The sequence below is a fragment of the Oncorhynchus gorbuscha genome, linkage group LG14, assembly GCF_021184085.1.
Source record: "Oncorhynchus gorbuscha isolate QuinsamMale2020 ecotype Even-year linkage group LG14, OgorEven_v1.0, whole genome shotgun sequence".
In the NCBI taxonomy this organism is placed as follows: domain Eukaryota; kingdom Metazoa; phylum Chordata; class Actinopteri; order Salmoniformes; family Salmonidae; genus Oncorhynchus; species Oncorhynchus gorbuscha.
The window spans coordinates 38,043,409-38,061,171 of record NC_060186.1 but is presented as its reverse complement, the minus strand read 5'-3'; the positions used below and the strand labels follow the sequence as shown (position 1 = coordinate 38,061,171).

The 17,763-nt window shown below is 43.2% G+C and overlaps 3 protein-coding genes across 4 annotated transcripts in view; 1 reads left to right on the top strand and 2 right to left on the bottom strand.

Annotated features, from left to right (window-relative positions):
- cd109 (CD109 molecule) overlaps positions 1 to 7,791 on the bottom strand; it is a 23,067-nt gene extending 15,276 nt beyond the window's left edge. Inside the window, exons 1-13 of the mRNA XM_046299164.1 lie at positions 7,650 to 7,791; positions 7,300 to 7,475; positions 7,063 to 7,091; positions 6,340 to 6,579; positions 6,066 to 6,191; positions 5,585 to 5,624; positions 3,921 to 4,002; positions 3,613 to 3,706; positions 3,323 to 3,461; positions 3,078 to 3,187; positions 2,426 to 2,704; positions 2,167 to 2,268; positions 1,857 to 1,919 (exon numbers count right to left, since the gene is read on the bottom strand). Of these exons, the coding sequence (XP_046155120.1) occupies positions 1,857 to 1,919; positions 2,167 to 2,268; positions 2,426 to 2,704; positions 3,078 to 3,187; positions 3,323 to 3,461; positions 3,613 to 3,706; positions 3,921 to 4,002; positions 5,585 to 5,624; positions 6,066 to 6,191; positions 6,340 to 6,579; positions 7,063 to 7,091; positions 7,300 to 7,475; positions 7,650 to 7,720 (1,551 nt within the window). The 5' untranslated portion in view covers positions 7,721 to 7,791. The remainder of the gene's footprint in view (positions 1 to 1,856; positions 1,920 to 2,166; positions 2,269 to 2,425; positions 2,705 to 3,077; positions 3,188 to 3,322; positions 3,462 to 3,612; positions 3,707 to 3,920; positions 4,003 to 5,584; positions 5,625 to 6,065; positions 6,192 to 6,339; positions 6,580 to 7,062; positions 7,092 to 7,299; positions 7,476 to 7,649) is intronic.
- Positions 7,792 to 8,266: 475 nt separating this feature from the next.
- Positions 8,267 to 10,056, top strand: LOC123994896 (N-alpha-acetyltransferase 20-like). The gene is made up of 6 exons (XM_046297970.1): positions 8,267 to 8,387; positions 8,759 to 8,783; positions 8,922 to 9,012; positions 9,126 to 9,261; positions 9,428 to 9,573; positions 9,653 to 10,056. The coding sequence occupies exons 1-6, from the start codon at positions 8,335 to 8,337 to the stop codon at positions 9,736 to 9,738; spliced, it is 537 nt and encodes a 178-aa protein (XP_046153926.1). The 5' UTR covers positions 8,267 to 8,334; the 3' UTR covers positions 9,739 to 10,056.
- Positions 10,053 to 16,830, bottom strand: LOC123994895 (crooked neck-like protein 1). 2 transcript variants are annotated; one of them, XM_046297969.1, is made up of 16 exons: positions 16,812 to 16,830; positions 15,986 to 16,044; positions 15,433 to 15,585; positions 15,154 to 15,245; positions 14,868 to 15,026; positions 14,504 to 14,670; positions 13,485 to 13,663; positions 13,212 to 13,382; positions 12,891 to 13,082; positions 12,724 to 12,783; positions 12,540 to 12,620; positions 12,215 to 12,454; positions 11,941 to 12,042; positions 11,545 to 11,793; positions 10,573 to 10,804; positions 10,053 to 10,479 (listed from the first exon to the last, which is right to left on the bottom strand). In XM_046297969.1, exons 1-16 carry the CDS (start codon positions 16,813 to 16,815, stop codon positions 10,214 to 10,216), a joined length of 2,406 nt encoding a protein of 801 aa, XP_046153925.1. In that variant the 5' UTR covers positions 16,816 to 16,830; the 3' UTR covers positions 10,053 to 10,213. The 2 variants fall into 2 exon arrangements, with proteins under 2 accessions (XP_046153925.1, XP_046153924.1); XM_046297968.1 differs by having other exon boundaries at positions 10,053 to 10,804; positions 16,812 to 16,829.
- Between the last annotated feature and the right edge of the window lie 933 nt (positions 16,831 to 17,763).

The window sequence follows — 17,763 nt, the reverse complement described above, 5'->3', positions numbered from 1 at the left end:
ATTTTGAAAAGAAGGTCGAAGACATCCGATCCTCGTTTGCTAAGTCAAACGACACCGCTGGTTCTGCTCACACTGCCCTACCCTGTGCTCTGACCTCTTTCTCCCCTCTCTCTCCAGATGAAATCTCGCGTCTTGTGACGGCCGGCCGCCCAACAACCTGCCCGCTTGATCCTATCCCCTCCTCTCTTCTCCAGACCATTTCCGGAGACCTTCTCCCTTACCTCACCTCGCTCATCAACTCATCCCTGACCGCTGGCTACGTCCCTTCCGTCTTCAAGAGAGCGAGAGTTGCACCCCTTCTGAAAAAACCTACACTCGATCCCTCCGATGTCAACAACTACAGACCAGTATCCCTTCTTTCTTTTCTCTCCAAAACTCTTGAACGTGCCGTCCTTGGCCAGCTCTCCCGCTATCTCTCTCAGAATGACCTTCTTGATCCAAATCAGTCAGGTTTCAAGACTAGTCATTCAACTGAGACTGCTCTTCTCTGTATCACGGAGGCGCTCCGCACCGCTAAAGCTAACTCTCTCTCCTCTGCTCTCATCCTTCTAGACCTATTGGCTGCCTTCGAAACTGTGAACCATCAGATCCTCCTCTCCACCCTCTCCGAGTTGGGCATCTCCGGCGCGGCCCACGCTTGGATTGCGTCCTACCTGACAGGTCGCTCCTACCAGGTGGCGTGGCGAGAATCTGTCTCCTCACCACGCGCTCTCACCACTGGTGTCCCCCAGGGCTCTGTTCTAGGCCCTCTCCTATTCTCGCTATACACCAAGTCACTTGGCTCTGTCATAACCTCACATGGTCTCTCCTATCATTGCTATGCAGACGACACACAATTAATCTTCTCCTTTCCCCCTTCTGATGACCAGGTGGCGAATCGCATCTCTGCATGTCTGGCAGACATATCAGTGTGGATGACGGATCACCACCTCAAGCTGAACTTCGGCAAGACGGAGCTGCTCTTCCTCCCGGGGAAGGACTGCCCGTTCCATGATCTCGCCATCACGGTTGACAACTCCATTGTGTCCTCCTCCCAGAGCGCTAAGAACCTTGGCGTGATCCTGGACAACACCCTGTCGTTCTCAACCAACATCAAGGCGGTGGCCCGTTCCTGTAGGTTCATGCTCTACAACATCCGCAGAGTACAACCCTGCCTCACACAGGAAGCGGCGCAGGTCCTAATCCAGGAACTTGTCATCTCCCGTCTGGATTACTGCAACTCGCTGTTGGCTGGGCTCCCTGCCTGTGCCATTAAACCCCTTCAACTCATCCAGAACGCCGCAGCCCGTCTGGTGTTCAACCTTCCCAAGTTCTCTCACGTCACCCCGCTCCTCCGTTCTCTCCACTGGCTTCCAGTTGAAGCTCGCATCCGCTACAAGACCATGGTGCTTGCCTACGGAGCTGTGAGGGGAACGGCACCTCAGTACCTCCAGGCTCTGATCAGGCCCTACACCCAAACAAGGGCACTGCGTTCATCCACCTCTGGCCTGCTCGCCTCCCTACCACTGAGGAAGTACAGCTCCCGCTCAGCCCAGTCAAAACTGTTCGCTGCTCTGGCCCCCCAATGGTGGAACAAACTCCCTCACGACGCCAGGACAGCGGAGTCAATCACCACCTTCCGGAGACACCTGAAACCCCACCTCTTTAAGGAATACCTAGGATAGGATAAGTAATCCCTCTCACCCCCCCCTTTAAGATTTAGATGCACTATTGTAAAGTGACTGTTCCACTCGATGTCATAAGGTGAATGCACCAATTTGTAAGTCGCTCTGGATAAGAGCGTCTGCTAAATGACTTAAATGTAATGTAAATGTAAGGTATCGTTATATGGCAGGTAAACTGCTTGAGGTACTTACCAGGTAGTGAAACTCTTTCAATGGGAAATTGCTCTGCAGTGTCAACTGGAGTGGGACATCAACCTTCAGAAAACCAAAGTTTGGTTTATCACTTAGAGTAAATATATCACGAGGATCTCGCCATGTTGCTAGCATTTATGAAATGGTCCATTTTTTAGCACAAGGTGCTCAAGCCTAAAGCATCTCACACATCTATGACATCTAGGGCCTCAGTCTCAGCATGACTTCCTTCAATCTCCTAGGAGGGACAAATTCATTTGGTAACATGTATTTAATCAATGGATGTCTTAACCATCCCTGTGAGATTTACCTGTGGAGTTGAACGGGACTTCTGGATCTGCAGGTACGATTTACTGGGGGACTTGTAGCTGCTATAGACCTGTAGCATCTTATAGCAGTCCTTGAATGAAGCCTAAAAAATATGAAATATTATCACAAATGATCATATCTTTATTTTGACCACGTACTGCGGTACCTAACCCAGGTACAGTACAATACAAAGAGAGATACTGTACATTGTTGGAAGTTGGCAGTGATTTTGAAACAGTCATTTTGAAATTGCCACTTACATCTACAGTGAGTGTTGCCACCTTATCTGAGAGCTGTATGTGAATGGGGATGACCCCGTCTGCAGGTACAGGTAAAACCATTGTCTGGACTGGTATCTCATCTGGCATTGGAGGGAGGCCAGGACCAGTAGAGTTCAGCAGCACACGAGGCAGCATTAACCCCAAGTCGTCCAACTTCCAGCTCCATGGACTGTGCCTTTGCTGTGTTACGGAGATTGTAACAGTCTTCCCCTGATCCTCTCGAGTCAGGGGCCACTTGTTGTACGTGGATATTTTCAGCTGCAAGAACAAGGGGTTTGTAACTAAACTTGTTTCAGGACATGACATCCATACTCCAAAGATCATAATGACTTCTAATGTTTTCTGTGATTAGAATTGGAGTCGTACAGCATTCTGTAGGTCCTGGGTATGGCACAAACACTTATAGTAGTACGTTTGTTTCCATGGCATTGATATGAGGTAGTCTGAAACCATGATATGCCCTACTCATGCATCACTGCATGAAAACAGGTGCAATAATACAAAATGTGAAAAAGCTACTTAACCTACTTTTGTCAGAGCTGCGCCAATATATTTGGTCATGGAAAGATGAACATTTATTTCCACACCCACGCAACTGAACAATACTCTATAGACTTGTAATTTTGCTTACCTCAGCGGTAAAGTTCAAAGAGGGCTTTATATAGCTGGGGTATCCACGGAAGGCAAGGTCATACCTACATTTTACCACACCCACCTCCATAGTGCTGTGATAGGTCAGTCCTTAAAGATCAACAAACAACAGATTCTATAGATCAGTAACAGTCGACTCTGAATGAGAGCGTTATTCTTCATTCTCAATAAGAAATGAGTGTACAGAATCTAACTTATAGGGTTTGAAAATAACTGTATGATTACCTGTCAGGGACTCTGTGACATAAACTATGATGGTAAGAAACTCATCGTTCTCATAATCCTCATACATGTTGTCTGCAGATCGTTTATACATGACCTGGTAGTCAGGCACATCAAAAGAGAACTCCGTCGAGCCGTAAATCTGTAGAAAGATGACAAACAATTAATCATCTTTTAGAGATCTCCACTTCAGGTTTCATGAATGTCATTCAAATGCCAACAGGATCCCTTATGTGATTCATAAGACTAAAACTACAAATTACATTTGGGAGGGGGGCGGGGGGCAAACTTGCCTCTTTATAATCATCAGAACTCACACCGATGTCATGAAAACGATGCAAGTAGGTTATGTTCATGTGACCTCGTACAGGCTTCCCATACATGTATCTGTGAGAGAGAGAGAGTAGATTTACAATCCCTCTTGCTGCAGTGGGAGCTTCAAATGATCGGAACCAAATCGTTTTGATTTAATTTTCAGTGTTATACACCATTTCGCACCCAGCCCATATGGGCTTATAAGACATTATTTCTTCAAGTATGTGTGCACAAAACACATAGCCTTGTTCAAACCATAAGGTGAAACGTTATCAAACTGATTTACTTAGCAGTGACCACGCCCCTGAGAGTATCATCATGATGAAGGACACTGGGAGCCTCTATCCACACCTCAAACCTGGGCAGCACTGAAACAAACACAAAGAACATTCATTGAAATCGATTACAATCACACACAAACCTCAGCAAAAGCTTTCCAAATGTTTATTTTTATTCAAGATACACTACATGACCAAAAGTATGTGGAAAACCTGCTCGTCGAAAATCTCATTCCAAAATCATGGGCATTGGTCCCCCCTTTGCTGCTATAACAGCCTCCACTCTTCTGGGAAGGCTTTCCACTAGATGTTGGAACATTGCTGGGGGGACTTGCTTCCATTCAGCCATAAGATCATTAGTGAGGTCGGGTACTGATGTTGGGCATTTAGGCCTGGCTCGCAGTCGGTATTCCAAATCATCCCAAAGGTGTTTGATTGGGTTAAGGTCAGGGCTCTGTGCAGGCCAGTCAAGTTCTTCCACACCAATTTCGACAAACCATTTCCGTATGGACCTAGCTTTGTGCATGAGGGCATTTTCATGCTGAAACATGAAAGGGCCTTCCCCAAACTCTTGCCACAAAGTTGGAAGTACAGAATCGTAGAGTGTCATTGTATACTGTAGCATTAAGATTTCCCTTCACTGGACTAGGGGGCCTAATCCGACCCATGAAAAACAGCCCCAGACCATTATTCCTCCTCCACCAAACTTTACAGTTGGCACTATGCATTTGGGTAGGTAGCATTCTCCTGGCATCCGCCAAACCCAGAATCATCTGTCGGACTGCCAGATGGTGAAGCGTGATTCATCACTCCCGAGAACGCATTTCCACTGCTCGAGTCCAATGTTGCTGAGCTTTAGTCCACTCCAGCCAACGCTTGGCATTGCGCATGGTGATCTTAGGCTTGTGTGCAGCTGCTTGGCCATGGAAACCCCTTTCATGAAGCTCCCGATGAATAGTTATTGTGCTGATGTTGCTTCCAGAGGCAGGTTGGAACTCGGTAGTGAGTCTTGCAACTGAGGACAGGCGATTTTTACACGTGAAGCGCTTCAGTACTCGGCGGTCCCGTTCTGTTAGCTTGTGTGGCCTACCACTTCACGGCAGCCGTTGTTGGTCCTAAACATTTCCACTTCACAATAACAGCACTTACAGTTGACTGGGGCAGCTCTAGCAGGGCAGAAACTTGATGAACTGACTTGTTGGAAAGGTGGCGTCCTATGACAGTGCCAGGTTGAAAGTCACTGAGCTCTTCAGTAAGGCCATTCTAATGCCAATGCTTGTCTATTGAGATTGCATGGCTGTGGGCTTGAATCAGCAACGGGTGTGGCTGAATTAGCCAAATCCACTCATTTGAAGGGGTGACCACATACTTTTGTATTATGTCGTGTATATTGAAGTACACAATAAGTAAATGCTATGTACCAATCTAAATGTACCTTATTGAATGTGTTTGGCTTATGTAAATGGGAAATGTATAGCTTATTAGCTCTAGTTGAATGTCTGAGTAAATAGTTCAGCTTTAGTCATGTTCAAAATGAGAGAGCATCAGTGAGTATCCCCTGGTGGGTCATTTACCTTTGTTCTGAACAATATAGGGAGGAACCAGAACGTATGGAAAAGGTACAGGAGCCCTAAGTTTAACAATGATGTAACGTTGATGAAAGCGATCTTACCATAATGTTCCACGTTGAATTGGTTTTCACTCACAACTTCCTGCAAGACAGAGAGAAAATGTGAGAGGTGACCGACCACATTTCAGCACAATGAACTATGTACTGCTTGTTTCTAGCCCTCCTACAGGAAGACTTTAAAAATGTCTGGACAGTTTTGTTGTAGTTATCTACTCTCCCTTGATTAAAACAACATGAGGGAGGCTGTCTTTGTGTAATAGTTCGCAGAAGACACGTTTCAGTGAAGACACATTTTTTAAATAACACTCATTTATTATGAGTATTTAGTGTCAATTATTCCTGAAGATTTGCAGACAAAAAACACATTCAAGCCCCAAGGCCATCTGTTAACGAGATGAAATATCGCCAAGATGAAATATATAGCCTGCATAACCCTGAAAAGCCTTAATAAAGCTATAATAACCACTCAATGTTTTGAGCAGCAAAACGTTAGCATAGTCCTTCAAATTTTAAGAGGACTTACATTGACAGAAGTCACAATGGTCCACTTGCCAAGGGATGGATTCTTAGACAGCTGAAACTCTTTGGACAGAACACCCAGAACACTGTCCAATGACAACCACTGCCGGATCATGTTTGCCTTAGGATCCTGGCTCACAGCGTTCATAAAAGGAAATGAGAATGATCAACTGGCCATCATAGTTTCATATCTCAAGTTTCCATTCCATCCACCTGCTATCACTTCCACACTGAATGTTCATACAATACCCACTTGACATGGTAACAGTAACACACACCTTAATGATAATATCTATCTTGCCCTTATATGGCTTGCCATCTGGGTAAATGGACACTGCCCGGATCTTCACAACCTGCCCAGGCCTGTAGTTGGCCTTGTCTGTCTGAATAAACGTGGATGAGCTTTTGGGGTTAAAACGCAGGACCGTAGAGTTGGTGAACACCATATTGCCCATCCCGACATAGCCCTTGACCACCAACGTGTAGGGGTGGCAATAGCTCAGTTCACAGTCGGGGATCTGTAGAGGGGGGGGGGTAGCAGAATAGGTCAAAGGTCAAAGAGGGTCAGGAAGAAGAAGTATTCCAGTATTCTGACAGACACGAGTCAAGGCTAAGGTGTACTGTTATCTCAGACACAATGGTGGACGCTGATATTTCGAACGCGACTTACTTTGTCATGTTTGTGGTGGTTTATAATAACCCTTTTTTTAATGCTAGGAACCTCAGAGTTGAATATCAACACTGAAGAGGGATTTTCTATGTGCCTGTGACCAACAATACTGTGATCAACAGCACATACTATAAAAATACTGTCTCTACTTTGAAAGGGGGAATTACAACTCAAGTAACCAAAATGATAACAACATGACTGCCACTATAACATGTAAATGTGTATCTTCATTCATACCATGTATAGATGATAGTTTTGGCATCTAATTGCTACTTTTATTTCATGAATTGTTTTTATATTCTATAAGCTTTTCAGAAAAATACATTCTTACCGGTGAAAGAACCAGCAGCTCAGTCGAACCTGGTATGAAGAAAATGGCATAAAGAAACAGGGATGTTTATCATCGACTGAGCCATAATCAATTGAGTTAAAGCACTGATAATCATACAACATCATTTTAGCGAAATGTCAAGGTTGCTGCTTGGCGTGTGAAACAAAATTCAAGCAAACATTTAGCGTATAAACAGTTATAGAAATATGAAAAGTTGAGTTTAAAATAATGTCTTACCTCCTTGAATTGTGGTTGTTTCTGTGACAACAGTATTATTACCATTAACAATCTCAGTAACGACTTGGACTTCCACCGCCTTGGTGAGGATAGTGACTGATAGTGTGAAGGGGACACCAGGCCCTAGGACCCTCGGAACAGAGATCAGGTATGAAGGGCTGGGGGCCATGCTGGGCCTGAAAGAAAAGAGGATAGAGAACTTTGAAAATAAGGGAGGCAATTATTTTTTTTATTCCTCTATAACAACAAATGTAGAGGATCTTCGATAACGAGCTTTGATAATGGAAAAAGTATAGGATTGCAAATACATTTGTCTAGAATACTTTTGAAGTACCATTTTTTCCCCATACCTTGGTGTGTTCTGGGCTCCACTGAAAACAACAAATAATCCAAGAAATCCCAGCACTTGAAACCACTCCATTTGCACTTTGGTGTGTTGTTAATGCATCACTGATCAATGGAACCAAGTCCTTTCAGTGACAGTCTTCACACATGTTCAAAAGTAACTCCACCTACTCTGTCCCCAGAGAATACATATGATGCTCTCCACCAACCATATCAAAGGAAAAAAACACCTCACTTAAAACCTTTCTTTCCTAAAACATGTTCTTCTTCAATCAATATTTTTGTTTGGAAATGTGTAGTTCAGTTACTGCAATTAGATGCATGTCTTTTTTTCCTCATAGGCTACTTACCCAGGTATTCGTTTTTCATGGAGGAACAGCTAGCTACTGGTTTTTATATTGCCACCTAATGAATGTATTTTAATTGGATCGGACACTACTACAGTATCAAGTATAAGTCAGCCATCCATTTGCTTGTGAATTCACTATTGCAAAGTAATGGATTAATATCTAAACTTTCCCATACAAAACTTGATTAGATAGGTCACACACATCATCGAAATATCTTGTGTATTCTAGCCTGCTATTCCTCAGTCAAACGGAAGATGGCAGTAAATCAGTCAATGACACCTCCCTAACGATAGAGGGCATCGACGTTTTGGTCGACGCTAAAGTTGAATGGTCAGCGAAAATGACAACGTTACGAGCTTTTACGTGCGATGATTTGTTCAAGTTCAACAACATGTGAGTTCATTTCGATTTGTTTTTAATACCGTTGATAGGCTAACCTTCTAGCTACACAATACCTATGTTTTAGTGGACCATACCAATAGCATTTTGCTTGTTGGCTAGTTGCAAGTATAACTAGCTAGCCAGAAGCTAATTATTTGGCCATACAGAGATATGCATAGACGCTATCTTAATAAACGAGTCAACTCTGTTGCTAAAAGATACCGTATTTGGAATGTGTGGACAATAGCTCACTAGCTGGCTCTCTCTTTCAAAGGTGGCTAGCTAGGCATAAATACAGTAAACTGAAGTCTGCTGCCCCTCGTCGTCAGGGTCATTGCATTGAATGCATGAAACATCTCAAAACTTTGTTTCTACCTTCACAGCAACCTGGATCCATTAACAGAGACTGTATCCTTTCACACGTACAAATTGAACCCCGGCATTGTAATAATATACCACCTGTCTATCTATGCATGGAAACCCCAGATAATGTAGGCTTTGTCTTGTTATATTAGAAGACAAGCAGTCCTTAACTTTCTTTTACAGTATGGAATCCCATTTTACCTACAGTACCTGGCCCACTGGCCTGAGTACTTCATTGTTGCAGAGGCCCCTGGTGGAGAATTGATGGGTTACAGTAAGTACATGTCATATGTACCATCCTATATGATGATTGCTTTGGAGAAATTGCAATAGCATACACTGTGGATGGCCTCCATCAAAATGACACTTCTGACTTTGTCCTTGCAGTCATGGGAAAGGCGGAGGGATCAGTGGCGCGAGAAGAGTGGCATGGGCACGTCACAGCTCTCTCAGTGGCCCCAGAGTTCAGACGACTGGGACTGGCAGCCAAGCTTATGGAGATGCTGGAGGAGATCTCAGAAAGGTGGGTCTGACTTTTACTAAGATCAGTGTAATTTGGTGGGAATACAAATGATAAACCCTTGTTTTGTGTTTCAAACCGTTTTGCTGTAGTGCACCCTACTGAACATGACCATGTTATCTAGCATACTTCTTGGCTTATTCTAATCTGTCATGTCTCACTGTTTTAGGAAGGGCGGGTTCTTTGTTGACCTGTTTGTTCGAGTCTCCAATCAAGTGGCGGTGAACATGTACAAACAGCTAGGCTACAGCGTGTACAGAACCGTGATAGAGTACTATTCTGCTAGCAACGGAGAACCGGATGAAGACGCCTATGGTAAGATGAACCCCTTCAAATCAATGTAAACATTACTGTAGCTCAATCATTTTTGTTGACATGTGCTCACTCTTTGTAGATATGAGGAAAGCCTTGTCGAGCGACACAGAGAAGAAATCCATAGTTCCTATACCACATCCTGTCAGACCAGAAGATATAGAATAGACGGCGGAACACGGACACTTTTATATTTCTCTCGTCTGCATTGGTGAAGTGTGATTAGGACTAGTTTTGAGGGTGTGATGTGTGAAAGCTGACAGAATATCATTGTACATCATTTTGAATTATCCAATAACTGGTCCTTTGCGAAACTAAGATTTTTTTTGCCAATGAGTCAGTCACTGTTTGGAGCTATATGGAAATGAAAGGACTCATTCAAATTCAATAAATGATCTACTTACTTGACTCACCCAGGGACCTGCTGCTTTGTCACAACAATCGATTATGGTTCATTTTTTAAAATAAAAAAATAAATAAAATGGATATCAGTGTTTATTTATTTACATTGTCATTGCACTACAGTAACTAAAACATGGAATATGAATTCACATTAATAAAAGATGTTTGTAAAAAAAAAAGCACTAGAAATTACCTGATGAGGTACTCAACTTGTCATGAGTGAAACATTTTCCCAGACAAGCTAATCATTCACTGAATCCTTTTTGCTCTTCCTGGGCTGTTTCTCACTGCCATCTTTGTCACGATCACTACCGCTGCTGCCACTACTACTGCTGCTGCTGCTGCTGCTGCTGCTTTCATCAGAATCATCGCTGTCATCATATGTGCTCTCTTTGGAGTCTTTTTCAGGCATAGGCTCACTGACCATAGGATTTTCTGATGGTGATGCAGAGTCTTCGGACATTTCTTTGTCTCTACTCCTCTCCCCTCTTCCATTTTCTTCTCCATCTCTCTCCACTCTTCTGTTAACTTCTTCCTCCATTTCTTTGTCTCTACTCTCCCCTCTTCCATTTTCTTCTCCATCCATTTTTTCATCTCCATCGCTCTCCACTCTTCTGTTATCTTCCTCCATTTCTTTGCCACTACCTCTATCCAGTCCTCCATTGTTTTCGCCTTCCTCATCTTCTTCCTCCTCCTCGTCGTCGTCGTCGTCGTCTTCTTCTTGTTGCTGCCTCTTCCACATCTTGGCCATGGCGAGCAGCTTGAGGTTGGGCTGGTTGGCTGCATCCTCAGGGAAGATATAGTCGTAGTACTCCTCCCACCCTGCATCCGACTGTTGAATCAAAATGAAAAGTAAATGATCAATCAAACCACATCATGACAAACTTGCTGAGTACCTTGACTTCAACTAACCGCTGACTCAATATGCATCGATAATTCAAAAATGCAAATTCTTAAACCCTTTACTGCGTACCTATGTTTTTGCACGCCTTTGCTGAAATCCATACTTTTTTATAAAATGTTAAATACAACCACTGACTGTTTCATCACTGCTGCTCTAAAGATGGCAACTTAGCATGGAAGGTTATCACTAGCTTCTATAGCCACAGTCATAAAACCCACCCATTTCTATAATTTCTTATTCAAATTTTATTTTAAAACTTAACCACACTGCTAACCTTATGCCTAACCCAAATTAAAAGGCACATTTTTGTAGCCCAGGTTGTGGCTGTGGAATTTGACTGTGGCTATAGAAGCTAGTGGAAACCAGTTTGAATACGCATGTGCCAATTGTATCTCAACAAGGAAACAGTCTGTCTGTATTTGATTAATGTTTAATTAAAAAGTATGGATTTCAGCAAACGAAGAAAAGCATGCAACAAGAGGACAAAACATAGGTACACAGTAAGGGTTTTAGAATAGACATTTTTTAAGTGTCGACGCATAACGAGTCAGAGATTTGAAAAACTATATTCTGCTCTCAACTCCGTGAAGGAGTTGAAGTACTCGGTAAGACAAACAAGGGTAATGAATTGATATTGGATTGGTATGACCAAAGGAAACAACACTTACCCCGTCCTCTGCTGTGAGCTTTCTCCTCTTCTTCACCTTCTCCGGCAGCAGTTTCTTGACCCTCTCCCTGGTCGTGTCCGAACCAAACTCCTGCTCAAACTCCTTCCACGACTCCAACAACATCAGGCGCTCCTCCTTCTCCTCACAGCTTCTCAGGCCCTTGTTGCCCTCCTCAAAGATCCCCCTACACCTCTGCAGCCGGTCCGAGGTATCGATGGACAGCTCATACTGGGCATAGCTGATCCAGACCTGCAGGTAACATTTAGCTAAATTACACAATGAACGAGTAAATGTTTGAGAAGTTGCTGCGCCACAGTGAGTGTTTGGCAAGTGAGTTGTAGCATGGGACTGTTGGTAGCCAGACGGTCACTTCAAGGTTAAAGGGACAGCTCTCACCTTTACGTGCTGTGTGCGCTGCAAAAGTCTCTGGTAGAGGCCCCTGGTGTTGTCAAACTCTTCCTGCTCAATTTCAAAGTCGATGTAGGACTTCCACAACACCTAAGATTAAAAAGGAAATGGAATATATTAAAGTAAAATACTGTTCAGAGGTACCTTCATTACATTTCCACGACAACACTTCTCACTTGAGGGGCGTCTTCAGACCTGCTAAACGACAGACGGTGGAACGTCAATACTGAGTAAATGCCCTGGGTGAGCGTTTGAGCCTGACCTCTGGCATGTCTAGTCGTGGCTGTCCGATGGCCAGCTCGAAGATGGCCCGGGCCCTCTCTGTGTCTCCTAGAATGGTCTCCAGCTCAGAGAACTTGATCCAGGTGGTGCAGTTCTCTGGGGAAAACTCCAGGTACTTCTCGTAGAGCTTTCTGCATCGGTCAAACTCTCGGAGCTGCAGCTCCAGCTCAATGTAGCCCTTGAACAGCTTGTTTTTTGGACATTTACCAATGGCTGTGCCCTGGGGGAGAGGAAGAAGCCCAAATTAGAGAGAAGTTTTGATACAATGAAAAACATACATCTTCAGCAATCAGTAGGGACCTTACCAAGCCTCGCCTGGCAGCTTGAAGGTTCTTCTGGCGGATTTCAAACTGTCCGTAGAGTAGCCAAATCTTGGCAAATGTGAACTATGAGGAAGGATGCAAAGTAATAAATATGATAATTTGTTGATGATTCATGTTTATGTCCCATTTCAGAAAGGACATGCCACTGATTGCAAACTGCCAATACCTTTTTGTGAGGGATGAGATCCAGACATGCCTGGTACACCTGTCTTGTTCTCTCCGGGTCCTGCCAATTCAACAAAATAAGCACTGAAATCCACAGTGCACAATGTCACACATAGCAATGTGAGAATTATAGCCATTCCATAAAACACACAGAGGAAGCAGGCTTACCTTGACCTCCAGTTCTTCATATAAAGCATAGTTTATCCACAGGTAAATGTATCTTCTCCAGTGCCTCTTCTCCTGTATAGGAGGGATGTTGGCGATGGCTCTCTCATACACCTCTCTGGCAGTGTCAGGATCCGCATCACTCTCCACCAGGCGTAGGTAATCAAACCAAGCGTCGTAATTGTGTGGGCTTGCCTACACAGGAAACAAAACACAATCCAATGGAAAGCAATTAGGGGTATGAAATGTTGAACCATAACAGTGTTTTAATGGTTTATTTGGAGTGAAATCGTTGCACATTTTTACAGGTTCAATTGAACGTACCTTGACTTCCTCCTCATACTGAAATCTCCGCTTGCTGACGATAACATCCTCAATTCCCCTCCGGTCTCCAAACTTCTTCTCAAATACTGTGTAGAATTTGAAGAGCTCCTGAGCCTGATGCTTGGGGATTCTGTCCAAGGCGTATTTGTAGATGACTCGAACACGCTCAAACTAAGAGACAAAGGGGGAGAAAAGTTGTGTTGTGTTCTGTTGACCACAGTATAAATGTGTGGAAATAAAACTGACATGGTTCAAAGTGTCAGATTTAGATACCTCTTTCTGTTTCTCTTCAAATCTGGCGAAGGCCACAAAGAGGTTCTCGTTGACATGCTCCTCGCCAAAGAACTCCACTGATCTCTCAAACACCTTCCTCCCGTGGGCGATGTAGCCATGCTTCTCTTCAAAACGGGCATACTTGATCCAATTCTTCACGTCAGGGTGGACAATCACAAGTGCACTGGAGTTAAGGAGCTTTAAAAGAGATGCACTCTACAGGCATGATGACAATATGAAGGTAATACCACTACAGTAGGTTGCTATGAATCATAAATGTAATCAATTGCTAAACTGCTACAAGTCTCTGCTAGGTAAAGCCCCGCCTTATCTCAGCTCACTGGTTACCGTAGCACCACCCACTCTTAGCACGCGCTCCAGTAGGTATATCTCACTGGTCACCCCCAAAGCCAATTCCTCCTTTGGTCACCTTTCCTTCCAGTTCTCTGCTGCCAATGACTGGAACGAACTGCAAAAATCACTGAAGCTGGAGACTCATATCTCCCTCACCAGCAGTCAGAGCAGCTCACAGATCACTGCACGTAGCCCATCTGTAAACAGCCCATCTATCTACCTCATCCCCATACTGTATTTATTTATCTTGCTCATTTACACCCCAGTATCTCTACTTGCACATTAATCTCCTGCACATCTACCATTCCAGTGTTTAATTGTTATATTGTAATTACTTCACCACCATGGCCTATTTATTGCCTTAACTCCCTTATCTTACCTCATTTTCACTCACTGTATATAGACTTTTTGTTTTATTTTTTCTACTGTATTATTGACTATATGTTTTGTTTATTCCATGTGTAACTCTGTTGTTGCATGTGTCGAATTGCTATGCTTTATCTTGGCCAGATTGCAGTTGCAAATGAGAACTTGTTCTCAACTAGCGTACCTGGTTTAATAAAGGTTAGAAAAAAAATCAAACACCTGTCAATTAATGACACACTCTACAGCAACCACATCTCATAGTAAGTAAATGTTTCAAGCACTTCCCATCAAAAGGGTATATCTCTCATAGATGGAGCGGGCCTTGTCGACCTCCTTGTAGCGCAGCTCGAAGTTGATGTAGGAATGCCAGGCTTGTTCCTCTGGTTCCCACTCTGTCCAGCGCTCAAAAACCTGTCTGCAGCCAGCAATGTTGCCCAGCATCTCCTCCATGTAACTGTACTTGTACCTGAAACGGGGGGAAACAGAAAAAGAACAGATGAGCCGCAACAAGATTGTGCACATTGGTGGTAAACTCTGCATGCTTTAGTCATTATTCTGCAAGAGCCTGATTCATTGAGGATCAAAACACTAATGTGACCACATCAATCAGATACAGTTTTCTAAACAGATATCAACGGTTTAGGAGGTGAAGTTGTTCAGTACCAGAACTGGTTGACACGAGGCAAGATGGTGATGGCTCTGTCCCAAATGTTGCGGGCGTGGTTCACTTGCCGGTTCTTCATCTCCATCTCGGCATACTTCAGCCATAGAGCAATGTTCCGGTGGTCTACATCCAGAGCACGCTCGTAAATAGAGCGAGCCCTGGGCGGGAGGGTTAGACAACAAGTATCCCAGTCAAAATTAATCTGTAACATTCACATCAGATTTCAAATAGGTATGGTTCACAATCATCACCTTCACAAAGTGAAATTGACAAGCATTAGCTTACCTCTGGACTTCTTTCAGGCTCTCCTCCCATTGTGCGTATTTTATCCAGTTGCTGATAACAGTGCGATTCTTTCTGATGTTGTCTTCAAATCCCTATGAGAAGGAGTCCAATATGCATCTAAATTAGATCAATGTATTTACTGTATTCTTCACAGGATTCACTGACAATCGGAAATTATGAAACTGGCAGGCTGGCAGACCAACAGAATATCAAGAGTAAAAGTGAAGTAACAGTAAACGTGAAGTGTAACCTGTGTGTCCACTGTCACAGGGGTCTTACCTTCCGCTTCTTCAACTTGTAATCGTTCAACTCTTCTTCATCAGTGATTTTCTGTTTGGGCGGCGGTGGCAGAAGCTCGAGCTCCCTCTCCTTTGCCTCCCTGAGCAACTGCTCAGCTGTGATTTGTACCTCTGCTGGAGCCTTGTTTTTCACCTACACAAAACAAATTAATACATGAATTTAAGAATGGGTGAAATTAATTGGAGATAATACTAGCTAACTACATAGTACATGTTCCAAAAGGAAACAGTTCGAACTCGCTAGCTAATTACGTAACTAGCTAACTTCATCACATACTCTGACCCAAGTCAGTGTATCTAGCTAACGTTAGTTACGTTAGCTTGCGAAATACAAGAATTTGCAGTGCTTAGCTAACCTTTCGTTCGTCGCAAGTAGCTAAAAGTAATTGAACTACATGTGTACCAAAACAAAGGACACGTCTTGTTGTGGTTAGCAAGCTTGATACCTGGCTAGGCCCATATAGACATGGCTAGCCAATAACTTACAAGTTCGCTAACGTTAGATAGCAAACTGTTTTTAAATGTTTTGTTACCTTGGCCACTTTCGGTATCCTCTGTTTCCCTGCTGCAGTGGATGCCATTTTGCTCGGTACTATGGCAGAGTCAATGAGAAACAACTGTTACAACTGTTACAATCTATAAAACACAACGAACAGATAATAGTTCAGAATATTTTCACAGCGCCAGTGAGCTCCGCCATGACACCTTCAAAAACGTGCGTCAAACTTAACCTATGAACTGTAACCTTCCACCCCAAGACAGCGCTGACGGTTGTTTCTATGGTTACACACCACAACCCCATGAGCAACGTTCCTTTACTTTCTTCGTTCGTTTATTACAGGGGGACAAATATGTATTGACACTTTATGTTTCAATAATTAGCGAACCGTTAAAGAAGATACACCCTGATTTGCATCAATGCAATAAATTCAGAAGAATACATAGACCTTGAAAAAGTTTCCATTATGCTAATTTTACAAGAATGCCGGAGTTGTCTTCAAACGTAAACACTTATTGTTAACTATTACAGAAATGCATTTGTTGTGTTTTGTTAAAATTCCCAACGTGTACACCCTGTATCCTGTGCACGTGACCAATAAACTTTCTCATCTACTGGGAGTATGCTTAACCTTACTCATGCCAAATACATGCAACAGATATTGACACTTAAGGTGAGACAGATTTTTCGATACATTATTCGTTTACTTTTACCATATCAGAATGCATGAACTTGTACGCGTCAATCCATTACATTAGCCACAATAATGTATTCTGGCCTCAATGTCTGTATGTTGGTATCCTCAGAGAGAAGGCTAATCTGGCAGTAACCCTGAACAATGCAAAGAATGAGGTGCTGACCCATACTGCCTTCTCTGTTCACCCCATTGGAAACACTGTGGATCAAGCTTTTTGGGAACCATTCGACAGCCTCTGAACACACTCCTCCTGCACTTCAGCGGACTGAGGGAGGGCGGAGGGATGGTGAGTCATGTGAGAGGCTGGCTCACCACTGCTCCCTCCCTCCCCTCAGACCAACCATTAGATACAGGCCATCAGTCCAATAAAAACAGAAGCAAATTACTATGCTTCCTTAGCTGTGCTTCACAAGTAACACAACAAATGATCTATTACCAATGTACTGTACCTACATTTTTTTTCAATATAATTTCAAAATGGTATGAGAAGAACAACAAGAACAACATTGGCAGGGCATTTCAAGCACAGCCAATATGCAGGGATAATGTATTGGACCTATAGCCTACCGCACAAACCTCATTGCTATAGAACTGTTTTTTTAAAACGGTCTCCTTTTTTTCAAAACTCTACACACAATTCCCAAAACTGCACACACAAAATGCTAAATGCCTCATATCTCCTTCAAAATGTAACACAATGCATTCAAAATGCCATAAACACATGTCAGAATGAAGCATTTGCATCAAATGGCAAACACTGCTTTCATAATAGTACATTTTTGGATATACCATGTAAACACTGTTGTTCTAAATCTAAAGCTCTTTGGTCTTTCATAGGCTTATATCTACATTTCAATACAATGTTCTACAGTGAAAGTAATCTGCTGAGAGGGGTAACAAGTACACTGTAAACACCAATGCAATGTAGAAACAGAAAATATTTATTAGGCTAAAAACATTACTGTTGTATACAGTAGCATACAACAAAACCATAAACATATGTAAACCAAAAGTATATTACAGTATTTAGAATACAGTAAAGAACACAATTGTGTGTGTGAGGTCCCGGGGGGGGGGGGGGGGGGGGCAGTCACCAGTGCTAAGCTACGCTTCAT

Coding starts and splice junctions, on each gene's coding strand:
- LOC123994896 (XM_046297970.1), top strand. CDS start 8,335: ATGACAACGTTACGAGCTTTTACGTGCGATGATTTGTTCAAGTTCAAC. Junction 9,013..9,125: donor TGGAGAATTGATGGGTTACA/GTAAGTACATGT, acceptor TTGTCCTTGCAG/TCATGGGAAAGGCGGAGGGA. Junction 9,262..9,427: donor CTGGAGGAGATCTCAGAAAG/GTGGGTCTGACT, acceptor TCACTGTTTTAG/GAAGGGCGGGTTCTTTGTTG.
- LOC123994895 (XM_046297968.1), bottom strand. Junction 13,083..13,211: donor AGTATGAGGAGGAAGTCAAG/GTACGTTCAATT, acceptor TTTCCTGTGTAG/GCAAGCCCACACAATTACGA. Junction 10,805..11,544: donor AGCTCACAGCAGAGGACGGG/GTAAGTGTTGTT, acceptor TTGATTCAACAG/TCGGATGCAGGGTGGGAGGA.